General features: G+C 32.9%; 2 protein-coding genes across 2 annotated transcripts; one reads left to right on the forward strand and one right to left on the reverse strand.

Moving 5' to 3' along the window:
* Positions 1–9,870: 9,870 nt before the first annotated feature.
* Positions 9,871–12,428, forward strand: LOC143605363 (putative protein phosphatase 2C 4). Its single transcript, XM_077081510.1, has 4 exons — positions 9,871–11,442; positions 11,561–11,674; positions 11,761–12,025; positions 12,118–12,428. Exons 1-4 carry the CDS (start codon positions 9,883–9,885, stop codon positions 12,231–12,233), a joined length of 2,055 nt encoding a protein of 684 aa, XP_076937625.1. The 5' UTR covers positions 9,871–9,882; the 3' UTR covers positions 12,234–12,428.
* Positions 12,429–16,966: 4,538 nt separating this feature from the next.
* On the reverse strand, positions 16,967–20,357 carry LOC143605364 (putative E3 ubiquitin-protein ligase XBAT31). Its single transcript, XM_077081511.1, has 5 exons — positions 20,242–20,357; positions 20,010–20,150; positions 19,331–19,438; positions 18,184–18,445; positions 16,967–17,341 (listed from the first exon to the last, which is right to left on the reverse strand). The coding sequence occupies exons 1-5, from the start codon at positions 20,355–20,357 to the stop codon at positions 16,967–16,969; spliced, it is 1,002 nt and encodes a 333-aa protein (XP_076937626.1).
* Positions 20,358–20,412: the final 55 nt, after the last annotated feature.

Below are 20,412 nucleotides of genomic sequence, written 5' to 3' on the forward strand. Positions count from 1 at the left end.
CACAATGTCAAGGAAAAAAGAAACAATCAATGACGAAAATAAATAAAAAAATATAATGATAAATAAAAAGATACAGTGATATTTTTTTCCTAAAAAATGTGTCTTTTCGAATTTTTTTTTAGAAATGAGGAGACGGCGGAAACATTTTCGTATTTTTACATTTTACATTTTTCATTTTTTTATTGAATTTTGAGTTATGTTTTTTTAATTATTTTTTATAGGTTTTTTTCTGTGGCTATAAATCCTTATTATCTTTCTCACATTTGTAGAATAACCTGACCATATATTTCCATAGCCAAATACGAATTGAAAATAGCATTTGATTCATGTTTGGTGCGTGTTTATTTATTTATTCATTTATTTATGAGAAAATTCCTAAAATAACTCCTTTATTGAAAGAAATTTCAAGTTTGTCCCTTCTAATTAAAGTTTTTAGTTTTTATCCCTTACGTATCTCATCGTCGGGCGATGTGTTAGGGAATAACGTCGATGAGTAGTAAACCAAATAGATAACGACGCACGTGGGTGGAATACGCATGGTTGATGATATGTTAGGTGTTAATTCATGGTTGACGATGCGTTAAGTGTTAATTTATGGTGGACGATGTGTTAAGTATTAATACTTAACACACGACGACCATAAATTAACACTTAACACATCTTTGATCATGTTTTTTTAGGCCTAATACATTAAATCGTTGACTATGTTTTAAGTAACTTGTTGGCGGAACTACCAACACGTTGTTACTGCGTTAGAAAAGTGACAAATCTTAAAAAACGATTGTAAAGGGACATATTTATAATCTCTTACTATTAAAAGGTTATTTTAAGAATTTTCCTTTTATTTATTTATTTATTCTTTATCTTTTGGTGATTTCATTGCAACTAGACATATATAATGTACAACTTTCCATGCATGAGAATATTTAGCATCCCCATCCAATCAAATCAAATCAAATCAAATCAAGGTCAATGGATTCCCTATTTCCCCATGCTTGTTCAAAGGCCATTGCTTTTTTCCTAAAGTTTCTTTCTTTTTATCACCAATTTCAACCTTTAAAGTTATTCTTCTAGGAAAATAAAATAAGCATTATTAGTTTTCTCATTATTGTTAAGACTATTATGATTTAGTTATCTTAAACAATCATGACAAAAGATATACAAGGTTTTTCAGGTGACATTGTGGATCGTAATTCGTAAACTATTTTTTTTACTTTTCTTTTTTTAAGTTCTCCAACTTTTAAGGATGACAATGAGTTGGATTTAGGCAATCCCAACCCCATCTCCGATTATAAAGCATGTCCCAAACCCGGCACAAAACCCTTGGGTTTCTGTTAAGCAATTACCCATAGGGACTTGAAAAAATATAACTAAAGAATTTACGTATAAAAAAAGGTGTTCTTTGGTTTGGACTTAAGAAAAAAAGTTAATTGGACTGAATGAAAAGGACCCCGAATTCATCATTTTAAATTGGGCTAGACTTATAACTCAACTGGATTTGGTGATGTAAGAATTAAGAGGCAGGGCCCCGAAGTTAAAGCGCTATTGGAATTTAATAAAAAAAAAAAACAAAAACAAAAGCAAGCATGTAAGCTATGTAGCGATAGTAATGAAACTCGAACCCGATACATTCCAGGCGGGTAATGTTTGTTCTTTTAGGGTATGAGACGGGTTTGGATTATTTTTTAAACTTTTACATTAATCGAAAACGATAAAAATAAACGCGTATATTGTTTATAGTATAACACTCGAAAACCATAAAAACGAATATGGATGTCGGTCCCGACAAATACAGAAAGTGTTACCTATGTTGTTCGGGCTATATGGATTCGGGTTGTCACGCTACCGTCAGGCACAGTAACAACACTCCGTACAGTTTGTAATACTAAAAAAGTTACATTATTTCAAATAAAACCCTGTTTTCAATAATATTATTTTCAAAATTTTGAGAAAAAAGATAGTCAAAACCACGTACGTAGTTTTTTTAGTTAACGAGCACAAGTTATTAGCAAAATAAAAGTAGTGAGAATTTAAATGAGTTAAAAACATAGATTGTCTACAGTATAAGAGATGAAACTGACAATACTTAAAAAAAATATTCATTTATTATTATTATATTTAGGTGTACAGCCTTATATTAAAATTTGTAATCTTCTAATGTTCTAAACTAAAAGATTTCTAGATACTAGGTGAGTTGTCTGGCGTGATCTCAAGTTTGAAAAATTACTTTGGAGCAGAGCTTTGGTTATAAAAGTAGAGTTTGAAACTAGCAAAGCCTGAGCTCGACGTCTACAAGTTAAACGAGTTGAATTTACGCTTAGACGAGCTTCGACTAATTTATACCCCAAGTTTGTTATCGGTCTAATCAATTGGCACTTGTGAATTGTGATAGTAAACGTGGACCGTGGTATAGTTTCGGCCTTTGGGCTTGTAACAGCCCCATACTGTATTGGACAACCTAGGTCCAATTCTTATGGCCCAAGTAATTTTACTATCCATAAACTGTTTTTTTTTAACTAAAATTTTTCACTCTATAGTAGCGCCATAGCGGTGTATAAAACCGGGCTTTTCCAAACCAAACCGGTTTAGGAACAAGAGAGGCCGGCCTGTTCCAGCTAGGTTCGGTTTAGAACCAATATAAAACCCGTTTTAACCGGTTTAGACCCAAACCGATCCAGTTTTAAAACCTGTTTGGTAGATCATAAGGGGAACCGGTCCCAAAACCGGCGATTTGGGTCGGTTCGGGAACCGGTTTGGATGAAATCAATTTTATTTTCAAACCAGTTCGGTTAGTTTGCATAGATCCGATCCCAAACCAGTTTTTTTGTACTATCTCTACTCTATACGGTTTGAACCTATAACTGCATGTTTCATACCTTAACACAACATTGCAGCTTAAAAACAAAAATGGACAGGAATCTATAGTATAATGTATAGAAACCCAGTTGAAAACACACAATGTCCATAACCAATAACGCAATATATAGAAAACTCAGTTGAAAAATATAATAACTATGATCTATAATACAATGGGTAGGAAATCGTTAATTCATTATTTTTATTTTGTATTATAGCAATATCATATTGCATTAATGATTAAAAAACGTTTGTTATCATGGTGATTTTTTAAAAATGTCGTATATATTTTATATGGACGTTTTAAATGATAAAAAAAATTTACATGTACATATGTTTTTATTAAATATATCTATACTAGTTTTACAGCCCGTGTCACACACGGGATAATTCAAATTATAAAATTATAAGTAAAACAAATAATTACATAGCGTATATGAAAAAAAATGTATTACATCTATGCTTGTATCTATACAATGTGTACATAAATTGATTTTATTTATATCACAAAATTATTTTTTTAAATGAACTTAATAAAAAAATGCTCGTGCAAAAACGTACCCGAGAATATTTCTTTCTATTGAAAAATTCATTCTTGGTGCCATATATGTATAATTGAAAGACTTTTGGTTATGAAACAATTCCGGAAATAAAGCTTCTCATACGATAGTAGTTCTAACTACTCAGTCTAAATACAAAAGGAGCGTCACATTTATTGATATATTTATCAATTTACCACTCATTAAAGGAAAGTAGAACATTAAATTGTAACAATGGATGTTAATGGATGTTCTTCAAGAGCTATGTTTTTCTGAGCTACACCATAAAAAAGATTTTGATAAGTTTCAGAGGGCTTCTCGACTTAGTCATAATGACAACATAAAAAATAACATGTTAACCCATCCAATTTTGTGAATATTTTGTTTCATTTGAGCATGGTTTTCCATGACATGCTTCCCATACAACGTTCTGATCACCATTGAAGGAAAAATTAATGTTAACATAAATATTTCAACATTGATAAAAGTTAGAAGCATTAATAGGCATGGGGGTGGTATGTCGAAAGTGTTCGCAGTCTTTTATTACATTTTAATAGTTGAGGGAAAAATAGTCAGTTTACCAAATCCTGAACCTTTTGATTATTTTAAAAAATGCCCTTAAAAATAAATTTTAAACCCGAATCATATTTAAAATTCTAACTTTCATACTTTTGACATTTCAAAGTCACACTTTGAACTTATAACAAATTTGACGATAAATCTATTTTGAAATCTCAAACTTTTAAAAATACTCAAAATTTTCATTTTTGACCCATAACAAATTTTGACCTAAATGTAGTTAATTTGTACCAAATAATCTATTTACCAACTTTTGACCCTATTTAAGTTTCATAAAAAACCCGAAACAATTTTCATTTGAGAAACATGATTTGTTGTTGATTTTTGAAATTCACCAAGTATTTTGAAATATGTAGTAAAATAATATGTTAATATTTATATTTAAAAATATATAGATATTATATAAATACAGTGTAAAAGGAAAGTGAATAATTATTGATTTATTACATATTAGTTTTGGAGGGAAAAAAATATGAGAATTAACCAAAACATGACAAGTGTCCACATTTATTTTACTTTATTAGAATAGGTAGATTGTTTTGTATATTTTAGTTTTTGAATTTGTACATATTAGAAATTTTACCATTCTCTATCTTAGTTTGAAGATGATCCTAAGTCTTACATGCTTAGATTATAAGGGTTTGAGGCGTCATCCCGCCTTCACCGGCTCACCGCATGTCACACAATTGCCTTCAGCAACTGCCTAAACGCCTCGACACCTAAAATACCCTCCACCTCACTATCCTCTCCTTGTTCCCGCACTGCACGCTCCACCTAAAAGGCTAAGATAGTATGAAATAAGGTTTTTTTAAGAACTAGTAGAAATTGTCGTGTGTTACAACATAGACAGTAACGGTGGTTAAATCTCATATACGCCTACCCACTATATGCATTTCTTTACACGGGACCTGAACTCCTATTACCTGGTTAAGAAACAACTAAATACACTCAGCAGCCAAGCCTAACACCATTAATCTCCTTTTATTTTTGTCTCTTGTTTGTTCGTTTAAAACAAAGTCATTGTTTGCTTAAAAAACCTAGTACTTAGATTGCATAAAAAATACAACTTACCAAGCACTACCATAGTTTGAAACCTAAACATATTCAAAGAGTAACCATAGATCAATCTAAAAACAAATAAATAGTCAAAAACTTAATAATGTATGTTTATAAAATTGTATTCAATATTTTGACCTGATTTGTGATGAGATTAAGTGGCAATCAAAAGTCATACATGTAAAGTTGACCAAATTTTATAAAAAGTCATTACTCTTGGGCTTTTTCTAATGATCCAACGATCACCATGGCATGCCTTTGTACACTAATTAAACAAAACAATTCGGTTTTCTGTTTGACATTTTTCATTCTAGAATCATATATCAATACCACTTTCACCTCCTTGGCGCGTGCTTCACACACGCACACACTTTCAACACGTATTGATGGAAAGTACAATTTCCGCCCTTAAATTGTCACTTAATTTCAATACAATCCAATATCTTCATCAAAAGGGTTTATATATAACTTTTGAATGACAATTTTATTTCTTTGGTCTTGCATAAGATTTGAGTAAAAAGGTGTATGAGTTGTGATAATTTATAGGTGTTTGTCTTAATTGGAATTTACATTGCGCCTTGGCTTGATAAGGTCTGGACAATTGGGCTTAATATGGCTCGTTTAATGAAAGGAAGTCTTACCCTTTATTTCAAAGGATGGTTCCCCGTTTCCACCCCACGGATCCAGGCAATCACTACGGTGGGCCGGTGCCCACCGTCCGGCTGCCAGAGTGCCGCGTTTGGGAGTTCGCTTTTAGTATATTATGCGTCAACAAACAGTCCATGCCCACTGTTCGCTGCTGGTCCGTGCCCATCGTAGGTTAACATCGTCACGGATTTACAAGGAGGTATCGACCTGCGGCAATGGTCCGGCGACACTGTTGAAATAGTGTGAAAACAAGAGAGAGAATTGGAAATATGAAAACTGCAGAATATGTTTTTTTTTTTTATTTCTTCTAAGTATACATACTATATTATTATTTAACTAGGATAATAACCCGTGTTACACACGGGTGGAAAACATTTCAACAAATACTATATAAAAGATAAACTACGCATTCAGTTAACATAAATATTTGACATAAGTTTTTTACCCTCAGATGTTAAACTATGTCTATAACATAAAAAAAATATTTTATAAATAAACAATGCAATGAATAAGAAATAATATAACATAAATGAACCATTAGACATGAAAAAAAATAAAAAACACGTATTAGTAAAAGATTTTGTAATATTAATTGAAAACTAAGTTTACAAATACATATCAGCTTTAAACTGTATAACGTTAAGTTTCCGAAAATCTCTTTGTAAACAGCTTTATTTAATTTTTTTTTTAATGTTATTAATTGTTCTAAAGAACATTTTTTTTCTTTTAGAGTGTTTTTTATAAATAATTTTCAGAGATATCTATATTTTTATATAATTTTTCATGTCATTTCTTAATAAATAAATAAATAAAACTTAAATAACATTCGGTTTGATCACCATTCACCGGCTCTTCTTCTTTCCTCAAGAGTAAATTAAATCACTGGTAAGGTGGTTATTAACTGGAATAAATAGACTTAATCATGGAGTTAATTGCATTAATTTAAATAAATAGATTTAAATGAAACAGAAACTTAAAAAGAAAGACATACATTTGACAAGGTGGTTATTAATTGGAATAAATAGACTTAATCATGGAGTTAATTGCATTAATTTGAATAAATAGATTTAACTGTAGAATTAATTGAATTAAATTGGAATGCTGATTTTAATTTAGTGGATTAAAAACAATTGTGAATATGTGGAAATTATTGATATGGAAATGTGAATACATGTAATCCTATGTGGATAAACTAGAATAAGGACATGTGAAGATAATTATCTTACTTTAATATATTAGTAAGATTATAAAATGCCCCATTATTATTTTATTATATTGTTTTTATTTACCTAGCTTATTATAGACAACTGTACATAAGAACCTAATAGATCATACGCCTTTCCTCTGTTTAGTTTCTATGATTGAGGACCTAATAGTTTTATTTTTGTCATTTTATTAACTTTAATATATTTATAGCATTTGGGTATGAGCTTTCTTCTTTTATGTTGTACTTTACAATTTTATAACGATTATATTATTTGGTTTGATAAATAATTTTAGTTTGTCAAAAAAAATATAATTATCATTATATGTAAAAACGCGTTTTTGAAAAGTTAATTTGTGACCCTCCGATTATTATCAACTAACTATATACAAATGAAAAGTATATTGTGACTCACTAATTAAAAGTTTCTTGTTCCATTACTGAAGGTTGCAATAATGACAGTGACCCGAAAATACCAGTATACCCTCTCACTTGCCCCAAAAGTTCATTCAACTATGGGCCTCCAAAATGGTTGGTCGGCGTAGTTCTCTTTGACCCGACCCGTTTTTATCCTATCTATTTTGTGACAACCCTAGCGAAAATTTATGGATCCATCACTGGACACCAGGGTGTTAATTGTCAAGTTGACAAGCAACGATTAAGTGGATTATGAGTTGAATTGTTAGCCAAACATGATGCGTATTTTATTATGACAAACATCGACCATAGCTAGCACATACATAAAATCACGTAACCTAAAGTGACACGTCTAATCCATTTATTTAAACGTGTCGAACGAGTTGACATGTAGTAATCAAGTAATCATATTGTAAACATGTTAATTAGGTTGGTGGAGTGTAATAACACGGTTAAATGGTCAAAAGTAGGTTAGCGGGTCAACTGGTTAAAATAAATAGGTTTTTGAGTTGAGCCATTTAATTAAATGTGTTAAACAAGTCAAACTAAGCACGACTGGTTACGCAAACATGTCAATCTTCCTTTTTAAAGGCCTATCTCGTGAACGAGACACAATCCAGTCTCCCTCAATCCTCTTTTACACGCACAACGTGACGTCGTCTCTAAATTGTTCATTTGCTGGCGAGTCTCCCTCTTTAACCGTTATTGTTATGGATATATTTTGTTTTAATTCGGCATTTTGAGCATTGCTATTTCTTTAGCTAGGGGTTTTGCACCCTTGTTCACTTTGTGGATGGTTGGGTCAGTCTATAGTTTGTAGGTAGTTATATAACTCAGTTTAGACGTTTTTAACAAAATCTAAAAACAAAAAACAAAATTAATTTCTTTTTCTTTCTTTCACTTCTTAAACTTCTTCCCTATCCAATACGTGAATTACTGAATTCATCAAGAAGTCGAGGCACACTTGTTCACTAAGCCATCTTTGGTCCCCTTCAAGGCATACAATTTTGGTAAAACTCGCATGGCGGTTGAGAGTCGTTTTATTCGTCCATACAGAATTTCATAACTCACATATTTAACTTAAAAAAAAACACAGGCAAAGCTGAAAATACTTATCTTGCTACTATATTAAAGCAAAATAATGTGGACATATGACATCTTTTTATGTGTCCACATAGGATGACACATAAGTCATTTTAAAAATTAAACTATATTTAAATATATTAAATTAATTTGCTACATTTATTATTATTATTTTTTTAAAAAATCCCTAAATTAAATTTTCATTAACTCTCATTTAATTTGATTTCCATAAATAAAAAAAATGTTTAATGTTTATTTATTTATTACGTCTTTTAACCTAATTTTTATATATGTATTAAAAAATATTATTATTATTATTATAAAGAATTTTTAGATTTGCGTAAAACAACTAGCATATGCATAAACTATTAAAAGTCTCTTTTCAAGCGTGTGTGAATCTAAATACCCAGAATTTGCCCTATGTGAAAATTTAGTTAAACTTGACTTGGCTCTTGATTTATTTTACCATTTTAAAACCTTAAAGTTATCATTTCGTATCATTGAATAATTAATATGAGAAAACCACATGTGTTGTGTACAATGAGATATTTGAAGGTTTTATGGACAATTTTTGTATTTAATCTTTTTTCAAATTTATATAGCTAACTATACTATTAAAGCAAGATGATTTTTTCACATTGCATCATTTTAGGGTCTCCACATAGGATGACACATAGATGTCATATGAGCGGTTTCCTAATTTATTAAGCCAATCAATTATATTATATTTGGAAATCTTAACAAGTTATAGAAATATTCTTGATGCGTTAATAAATTTCGTCAAATATCATATTAGTATGTTACAAGTTAACATTTGATTACGTTTAAATATAATGATCTTAACATTCTTTTAATCACATGGGCCACTATACAATGTTATATTTAAAGAGTTTTTTATAGATTTATGAATTATAAAATTTTGTTTATCACTATTTATATCTCATTAATTTATAAGGTATGTTATTAATCATATTATTAAATTTAATTTATTTATTGTATTTTTTAAACCACTCGTGTATCAAGGGCTCTATCATAATTTTTTATTATATTAATACAATTAACCATCCACTTGGTATAAATCTATGATGTCTTTACCACCGGAAGGTGACCCCCACGCTCCACCACTTCAAGTGATGCTCCACTCCTGATTCCAACCTTTAACTCAACTTTCCATTGTCAACCCTCTTTTTAATATTATTATTTAAACCCACACCCAAAAGTCAACTTTCCATTTTTCAAACCACAGTGGCGTTAGACAAAAAAAACAGAAAATTCAATTCCAATATTAAATCATTAATTTAAATATTTATTATAGAAGTACACGCCGTAATAAAAACCTTGTTTTTTATCATTTCAAACATCTCCAACCCATAAGTCAACTCCACCTCTCTCTCTTCAATCCCTTCTAAATAATATCCAAATTTCACAACAATTTGATAAAATTTGTTCTTATAAGCTTCAATTTCACAAAACGCCGTCGTTTTGTAATATTATTTTGATATGGGAAATGGAGTTGGGAAATTAACAATATGTTTCACCGGCGTAAGTCACCGGCGAAAAGAAGCTCCGGTTGTCATACCCGACCCGTTAGACGATCTGGGTCACTCGTTTTGCTACGTCCGACCCGTCCAACCCGCCGAAGAAACAACTTTCCGGTCAATCTCCGGCGCCGCCGTCTCCGCCAACACCGCCACTCCTCTCTCAACTTCGGTTCTCGATATCTACAACGCGATCGACAATCGAGCTTCCGCTTTTGAAAGCTCGACGTCTTTCGCGTTGATCCCGCTTCAACCGATGCCCCGAGGCTCGGTGAACTCTGGCCCGTTGTATTCGAGTCAGGGTCAGGTTCCGTACTCGGGCCCGGTTGAACGCGGGTTTTTGTCGGGCCCGATTGAACGCGGGTTTCAATCAGGCCCGCTGTTCCTGACTACCCTTTCTGGGTCGTTGGAAAAGGGTAGTCACGAACAGGAGCAACTTCCAAGAAGCTGCTCACAAAAATCGAGGAAACAGTCCTTTATGCGGGTCCTACAGACTGCGATTTCAAGGACTTTTGTTACTCAGAACCCTGTCACACCGGTCACTAAACGGGTTGTTTCTATAAAACAACCTGATTGGACCGGTGGGGGTTCTGAGAAAACGAATGAGTTAACGATTAGTAGTGCGAATTTGAGTAGCGAGAGTAGTTTTCTTGATGATGATGAGTGTTTTAATCATAGTCAGAATCTTCAATGGGCGTGTGGGAAGGCGGGTGAAGATCGCGTGCAAGTTGTGGTATCCGAAGAACACGGGTGGGTGTTTGTCGGGATTTATGACGGGTTTAATGGGCCGGATGCGCCCGATTTCTTGTCGTCGAATTTGTATCAATCGGTTTATAAAGAACTCAAAGGATTGTTATGGGATGATAGCAATAATAATAATTTGAATTCGTCGGGTTCGAGTTCTTCGGTTCAATCTTTGGAATCAGTCGAGTCAAGTGGCGATGATCAAAGGGAAACGAATCGGTTTTCGAATCCAAACTTGGTTGATTCGCAAGAAAGTTATCCGTCCGGAACCGAGGATTTGCGGGGCCCACGAAGGAAGAAAGGCAAGGGTTCGAAGAGCCGACATCGCGTGTCGGAGAATACGCGTTGGTGGAAGTGTGAGTTCGATCGGGAACGATTAGAATTGGACCGGAGGTTAAAAGAATATTCGAATTCAAACGGGTCGGATTCGAATCATTCGGAGGTTTTGAAAGCATTATCGCGTGGATTAAAGAAAACCGAGGAGTCGTTTTTGGATATTGCGGACCAGATGCTCGTTGAAAATCCCGAACTAGCGTTGATGGGTTCGTGTGTTCTTGTTATGTTAATGAAAGGTGAAGATGTATATGTGATGAATGTAGGAGATAGCCGAGCCGTTTTAGCTCAAAAACCCGAGCCCGATCTTTGTATGCAAGATCTTGAACGGATTACCGAAGAAACTTTATACGATCTTGAGGATTCAAACACTGATAATGGCGCGATAAATCCTAGCTTGACCGCGTGCCAACTTAGCATTGATCATAGTACGTCGGTTGCAGAGGTAAATCCTAAACCCTAAACCTTAAACCTTAAACAAACGCTACCGTTTCATACATTATTCATATAGACATAAAAGTTTTAGTCATAATTTATATATTGTTTCGCCTTTTCTTTTGTAGGAAGTTCAAAGAATAAAATCCGAGCACGCAGATGATCCTTGTGCGGTTATGAACGATCGTGTTAAAGGCTCGTTAAAGGTCACTCGAGCTTTCGGTGCTGGTTATCTTAAAAAGGTATAGATCGTCACTCGTTTGAACCCGATCCGTTTTGTAAAATGCATCTATAATACTAAAAATCTTGTTTTATTTGATGCTTGCAGCCTAAATGGAACAATGCCTTACTAGAAATGTTTAGAATCGACTACGTTGGCACGTCGCCATACCTAAACTGTGTCCAGCATCTTCACCATCACAAGCTCGGGCCGAGAGACCAGTTTTTGATATTGTCATCGGATGGGTTATATCAGTACTTCACAAACGAGGAAGCGGTTTCTGAAGTTGAACTCTTTATTCAATGGTCACCCGAAGGCGATCCCGCTCAACATTTAGTCGAGGAAGTACTATTTCGGGCAGCCAAGAAAGCAGGTACTAATCAAAACCGTTAAAACAATTTTAAAATTGCAAAAAACCGATAAACTTGTAGTGACCCGAGTCATTTTTTTGTTTTTCCATTGTAGGTTTGGATTTTCATGAGCTGCTAGAAATACCACAAGGGGACCGAAGGCGTTACCATGATGACGTGTCGGTTATTGTCATTTCTCTCGAAGGAAGGATATGGAGATCGAGTGTTTAAGTAAACGAAACATAAATATTGAGGAAACTCGCGTCGCGTGATCGAATTTTTGATTATTTTATATCTTTATTTTAGATACAAACAAGATATACTAGTTGTAATTGTGTAAAAATATATTCCCATGTTGATTAATACAATGCTTCATACAACAATTCCAATTAGAAGGAAAGTCAAATATTTAAAATGTCAAATTTTGACTTTCTTGACAAAATAAAAGTCAAACATCTCAAGTCTATGCTTCTAAGGAGCACATGTAACACATAAACTAGTTCTTAAGTTCATTAACATAGTTTGGTAGCTATTCACCTACAAATGATTAATGCAATCAAATTTTACGCTCTTTATAGCGTTACTTGTTTGACTAGACTAGACGTATCAGGGTGTGACACGTGGGTGTACGAAACTCCGCGCATTCGTTCAAATTTTGTGTGGGGTTAGGTCATAATCATAGTGTCGCTTTTAATGATCTTCATCTTTTTTTCCAACTTCTAACCAATTTCTGGGATTTTAAGGAGGGGAAGTAAATGCACAAAATATAGGTGAGAGTTATTGTGTTGTACTAACGACATTTTTAGGTACTCATTGGTGCCATCAAATGCAAGTTACTTGCATGATGTCACTCGGGAGAATATGGGCCATTTGTTTTGGATATGGGTCAAAACCAAACCTATAATTAATCGTATCCGTATTGTTACAAATTGTTTGGTTCCTTTTGTCACACGGGAAGATATTTTGTTTAATCCGTTTAATTATCGATTAACTTAAGTCTCAGTTCTAGGTCTGGCTAATTAAAACTCGTTTGAGTTGACAAAGCAAGTTAGATTTTGGACCAAAATACAAAGATATAAAGGTTGAGTTTTAATACACTTTAATTCGATTATTTCAATTAGAGTTATCGGATTTTAATAATCTCAATTTCCATCTATTGGCTGGGACTAATCTCAATTCAGGAAATGTCTCACAAATTTTAAACGCATTTTTCTCTAGCGATCCTGCACTAACTTAAAGCTAATCCCACATAAGCAGCCATCTAATTTGCAGTAAGAAGATAAGTTTTTGATACGTAAGCAGCCACATATACATTCCACATCATAAAAAACTAACGGGGTTAGAAGTTTACAAAAGTCGCTAGATGGACCCTAGGCAGCTGACTGGAAAGTTGGGTGTACTTGGAGTACTCGGAAATGGTAAATATAAAGAAAATTAATTTTTGAATATTATATATATATATATATATATATATATATATATATATATATATATATGTCAAATATCATAAGTATGTTAATATTTATAACAAAGTAAATGAATATCAATATAAATAAGATATTTTTTTAATATTATACAAATATGAATTATGCTTTATATTTTAAGTCAAAATCGGCCCAAGTTACCCGACTAGATGTGATTCTGCTTGACCTTGACCACTTTTGATCGATTCTTAGTAACTAGACGAAGTTAAAGAAACTCTCCTCGGCGCCATACCTTGTAGCGAGTACTCGAAGAGTACTCGGCCTTAGAAACCTAGATTTACAACATTGCTTTTAGTTAGTATGGGATCATTTGAGGAAAAGATGTTTAAAATTAAGATTGTTTGTAAACATTTTCTGAGTTTGGATTAATAACTCATTTAGTTATTAATACAAATATAACATAATCGAATTATAAAACTTGTCTTTTAGTCTTAGCTCAATTGCTAGTTTTTTTTTTTTTTAATTTATTTATATGTTCTATATTGTTTTGAATTTGAAAATCTGAATCATAGATTAAATGAGTGAAATAAATAGTATTTTCGTCAAATGAAGGTTGTGAAATAAATGAAAGCATGTGGGAGATGATATGATAGTGGCGAAAAGTCCAAAGAAGTGTCCGGTAAAATATGGTGTCTATTTTATAACTTTCGAAATCTATTAAATGTTACAGTTGAAGTCGTTGGGTTTGTGTCAAATTTGTGTCATTTCTATCTTATTTTATTTTTGGGGTTTTTTTGGCTTTGCCCCATTTGATGATTGATGTAATAAATGATAAAAACCTAGCAAAAAAAATGACATTTAAACAATAAGTATAAGCAAACTATTACATGACAAGACCATACATTTCAAATATGCAATTTCGAAAAATCTAGCAAGGATGACGAGAATGAGCATTTTAAAAATATTAATTTATGTTTTGAAATGAAACGTTGAAGATTTATTAGGGGTGTATGAAGATTGATGGAGAAAATAAATAAAAATAAAAGAATATTTTGATCGGTTGGTGGCCCGCTTTTCTTCATGGAGAGGTGGTGGTTGGCGGCAGTGTTACTGACCAACCTGAAGTGAAGCCGAGCTCTATCCCGAATACGATAAAAGTTTATCCACGTTGAAGCAACTCACTAGTCACCAAAGTAACACGCGTTTCTAAGCTCAAACTTATTAACAAGAATGAAAAGGTTGAAAAGAAAGAGAGAGTATTCCAATGAGCAATTCAAGTGAAAGATAGTTGTCTCAAATGTAAATGTAAGTGTGATTAAGTGATGTTCAAAATACGTTGATTACTTCATAATTGTGTTTGCTGAATGAGTTTAATAGCACGCTACATTTGCAAGGCCACGTAACCACGTAAGCATTAGTTGTGAAGGCTCGATGGCAATATGCTAAAGTTGTAACAAGCAATGACATGTAAAGATGGAATTTCAATAACTGAATTCATTAAAAGCAATTGAAGCTAAGCCGATTAAACGACCGGTGGAAAATCAGAAATATAGACATTAAAACCAAGAGGTTGAGCCTTTCAAAATTAATATGGAAGAGGCAAAGTGATCCATGATAATAGGTTTGACTTTAATAACATGCAAATATAGTTGCTTAATCTCCATGTTTATGAGTTATACACCCTTTTGGAAGTAAATAACTAAAGTAGGCCCAATGAGAGAAGCCCCCAACTAAATAAGGCCCTCCAATATAAAAAAATCCAATTAACACAGCCCCCCCGGTCCAATCATTATTTAAAATAAAAAGCCCAATCAGACCCATTCGGCCCAAAGTGATATGAACAAAATATTTTTTTCAACTGTAGCATACAATCATACATAAGAAAATGAGTAAATGTAAATGAGGTTGAAAAAAGAATTGAATTATCAATGTGAGAGAATCCTAGGCATTTTGTCCCCATCATGCTTCACAAAATCATTTATTTGAGGGTAGTAGCATGAAGATATCATATGAAAGGACACTTTGTCTCTTTCACTTTCACCTTGACATAATCAATCAATCAATCCAAATTACAAGACCAAAAACAACATCACTCTTTCTGATTCCCATGTGTGTTTCTTTCTCCTTTTGACTTGACTGATTTTACCACACACCCCTCTCAATTGTTGGATGACACCATTATCAAGCACTTGCTTTCTTTGTCTTTTTTTTTGCACTAACAAATTTACTGTCTAACCCTTTAAGAGACACGTGTGTCTGTCAAGTGGGATAACTCTTGTTCTCTCTTTCTAATGTACATTTTTTTAGTGTGATTTAGCTTTAGTCACAAAACGTTAATAAAACTTTAAGGTTTAGTAAAGTAAAAAAAGAAAAAGAAAATAACATATTTCATTGTTTGTATGAAAAAAGTCTTTTAAGTAAATATTGACATAGTAAAATCTTTAAACTTATGAAAATATTAAATCGGTTAAAATTTTATGAAATTATGTTTCATGTCTGCGCATATGCCAACTTTTGTGCAATACCGTAGTTTTTATAAAATAACATCCTTTGTTTGTAAAAGAGTTTGCATGATATTCACATTAAAAAACATCAAACGGGCAACATAAAAATGTGCCTATATTAATTTTTTTTTCGCATGTATGATGATTGTGCCAGTAACTTATATTTACAGTTGGGTTTACATATTTGTGTATTTGAAACAAGCTTAATGATTTTAGCGTATTAAATTAAGTTAAAAGAAGTACTTTTTTTGTAAAATAAAAAATTATATTGGTTTATAATGATAACAGAAACTTTAAAGTTAGGAGTGAATAAATGATCTACAAACAAACATGATCAGTTGATCACACGACTTATAAAAAACCAACAACTACACAGACTTTTTTGGGAGACTTGAACAGTTATTACACCTATACCTGAAATTTCCAATCATTTTCTTGAAAGTAAAATAAAATAAGGAAAACAACCAAAAATTTGCATTATACAATGCCCCACACACCCCATAATCAAGCAACAAAATTACAAAAGATGGGGTCCAATTCACCATTCATTATTTACTGGCTCATACCCTCTTAGCCAATCAGACATCTTACTAGTTTAGCATTTAATGACTCGAATACTTATCAAAAAGCCCTTAAGGCAAGTCTTTTTTTTTTTTCCAAAAGCCAATGTACAAAACTACAAATCATGATGGATAGAGTACAAGTCTTTGAGTATTGTGATTACTGATTAGGTAAAAACTAAATAAGGGTTACCTAAAATATATAGTAGGGGAATAATCTTTAGGGGGTGTAGAAAAGCATTTATGGATTTTCTAACCTTCAAAGATAGAAAAATTACAATAAGAATCCCAAATAATCAAAAATAACATTTTGAAGAGTAGAAAGAAGACATTTTTTTCACCAGTATTCAACTGGGACTCGGACTTTCTTCAGCCATTCCTTGCTTGTCACGTGTCAAAATGTCTTAATCTTATGGTTTGTTGACGCACCCCGAAATCTTAATTCATTAAAATCGTGTTATATGATTATAATTAATCTATATTACCAGGGATATCCTCCCGGAGGCCCGACCCAACATTTTCCCAAACGATGGTGCACCCGGAAGACCCTTGAAGCTACTGCTTCCCTCACTAAAGTTTCTAGCTTTTCTTAGTTTTGGAAGCTTACAAGAGGAATAAAGGTCAAGGTCATGGTCAAAATCATTGGCTTTGACTTTTGCAACCACCAATCGGGCAATGTTGCTTCGGCAAAATGGGCAGACGGGTGCGGTAAGTGAAGTGGTTGTTGGGTTGGGTTTGTTGTGGCAACACAAGGCTAGTGTGCATTGAGCACACATTTGGTGACCACAGTCTTGGACCTCGATGGCGCAAACTTGGTCAAAACATATACCACATAGCTCGGTTTCGCTTGCCTGCAAATGAATTATTAATTTTTTTGTTAGTTAGAGAAAACCCATGAAAATTTATGATAATACCACCAAGAAACACCAAAAATCAAGTAAATGGTATGTTTTTTTGTTGTTTGGGCAAAAAAAGACAAACCCATGACCAAATTTGGATAATAAAACCAAGAAACACAAAAATTCAAGTAAATTGTATGTTTTTTAGTTGTTAGGTCAAAAAGCCATAAACCTATGAGGCCATGATCGTATTTGGATAATATCACACCAAGAAACATCAAAATGATAGTAAATTAAAAACCTTATCAATGTTTTCATAACCGGATCGGATGGCGAACCGGACAGGCAGCTGGTTCACCGGCCGAACAACTTTTGTAATAAAAAGGCGGCTGGAAAAAAAGATTTTTTTTTTTTTTAAATTTCATAGCAAACCAGTTCAACCGGTCTAGCCGAGCGAACTACTCAGAACCAGACCGATCAATAGACCGAATCCTGGTCCGACCGGCCGGTTCGGTCCAGTTTCAACAACATTGCTTTTTATTGCTTAATGAGAAACCCATGATTGAATTTGTAAATAGTCAAAATAGTGAAATCCCACCAAGAAACAAAAAAAAAAATCAATAAATGAATAATAAAAAAAATCAAGCATGCTTAAATCTTAATCAGTTAATCTTTCTCAATCAAGATTTCCAAATTGACTAAAGTCACCAAAGATATGTGCACTTAAAGTCAAAAGTCATTAACTTTAACCCTTTAAGACCTTTTTGCCTAATGTTTCATGCTTTCATAGTAACAAATTCTAAACTTTCTAAACTCTAAACTTTCTAAACATAGAATGATAAAACTGAAATTACCTCAGAGATATTATCATCAACGGTTCCAGTATCCGAATGTGATGGAGACGCTAACGCATAACCTGCACCAGTTAATATTGTTTTCTCTCTCTCCTTATTAGCTTCCATTAAAGCTTGCTCTAATAACGCTTTTGCATCTTGATTAAGCTCACTTATGAACTTTAATGGTGATGGCCATACCAATGGCTCTGCAGATGATGGATTTAATAAAGCTGCACAAGCTTCATTCTTATGCTTTAATGCAACAACATATGGAATTCTCCTGCATTTATTAGCATAAATAAAAGGTTGAAAAAAATAATAATAATCATTGCAAGATACAAAGAAATTTAGCGTCTCCAAGTCCGTAAACGAACCGGATGTCTATTCGGCGGGAAGTTTGTTTATTTAATAACGAACAACTCAATAGGAAAAAAAATATTTGTTCATCCAAGTATCATACCCCCCCCCCCCCAAGTAATAATAAATAAAGAGTTTAGTTAAACGAAAGAATATAAACGCATGTCTTGTTCGTTCATTTATGTTCATGAAAGTTCGGTTACGTTCGATCATTTGAATTCGTTTATGTTCACATCGTTTGCGTTCATTTATGTCGTTAGTTCACATTTGTTTAAATTCCTTTACGTTCATTAATATATTTATTTAAAAATTGACCAATTACAACTTAGTCTAGTTATAAAAAATTTTATTCACAACACAGTGTTCTTCACATTACATTTATCTGGTTTTAGATCAATTATGTCCGTCCATCTATGTATGTTAAGTTATGTTTGTTCGTTCACATTCGTGAACAATTGTTTACATTGTTAGTTAACAAACATAAACTAACTCGAATATTTTCATTTTCTTTACGAACGAAAAAGAATACGCCGTTCATCTAATTGTTCGTGTTCGATCGCAATTTGTTTGGTTAAAGTTAAACGAACTACACGAATATAGCCTAACTCCAAGAAATCTTTTTTCATGAGGATTTATTAGAACAACAATCTTTTTATTGTTACTCTTTTTTTGTCACTAAAGTATTTCTGAATATGCATTTATGCACATGTATAAGAAGCTAATCTTGATGCATTACACTAATCAAGAAACTTATGCTTCCACTAAACTATCATATAAAGATTAATATAATTTGAAAGCTAAATTATACCCGGACGCGTCTCTATGAAGGCGATCTGCACCCCACGCCAATAATTCTCTAATACAATCAATCGAACCGGCTCTTGCAGCCAAATGAAGTGGTGTGCTACCGGGGAAGCTGTAAAAGATGGCAAATAGAACGACACGTAAGAAAAAAAAACACTATATACTAGAGTTGACCGAATGGACGAGTAAAATAAGATGGGTCACGCCTAACGGACCCATTTTAATACTTTTACAGTGACAGATCCAAGAAATTTTCTCAGTCATAAAATACAATGACTTTACAAATATTAAAAGATAGTTTTGTGTACCATTTGCCCACTTGGCTCGTTTTATAATTGGTAAATTTGGTACTTTTACATAAGTTTAACGTATTATATTATGTGTATATATGTGTATATATTTATATATACACACCCTGACATATGTTTACATAAATTTAATATTTTCATATGAAAGTAATCATTTTTGACAGCTGGTTTTTTACGTACAAGATGAACCCAAAGAGACCAAAAGTGATCTTCTCATAACCAAAATGTCTCAAAAAGTACAACAAATAAAACTTAAAAAATGAAAAAGTATTCTATCTAAAATGGGTAAAAACTGCATAAAATTAAAACTTTTACTTTTTTATATATAAAAATAGTATAGGCGTTAAAACAGTTCTCGATGTCATGAATACGCACCCGTATCCACCCGTGGAGGCACAAATAAGAGCCCCGCAGTCTAAAAGCATATGAACACATTGTGCGCGTCTTTGACGTGAAGCCAAATGCAAAGGCGTTGCCCCTTCACCGTCTCTAATATTAACAAATCTTGAAAATCCCCTGAAACCCGCAATTCGATTTACATTATTTTAACATTTTATATAAAAAAAAGTAACATACTTTTTAAATTTAAAGACAAAAAGATACCCACCAAGAAGTAGCAACATGGGATGTCCGGGCAGCAGAAAGAATGGTTTCAAGACAATCTGAATGCCCATAATAAGCAGCATAATGCAAGCATGTTCTTCCATTTAGTGAATCAAACATCAAGATCTAATGAATTTATAAAGATAATATTATTAATATTATGTTAGTAACCCGT

This window comes from Bidens hawaiensis, unplaced genomic scaffold, assembly GCF_021521415.1.
Source record: "Bidens hawaiensis isolate Kalapana, Puna unplaced genomic scaffold, B.hawaiensis_p1.1 tig00069174_1, whole genome shotgun sequence".
NCBI lineage: Eukaryota > Viridiplantae > Streptophyta > Magnoliopsida > Asterales > Asteraceae > Bidens > Bidens hawaiensis.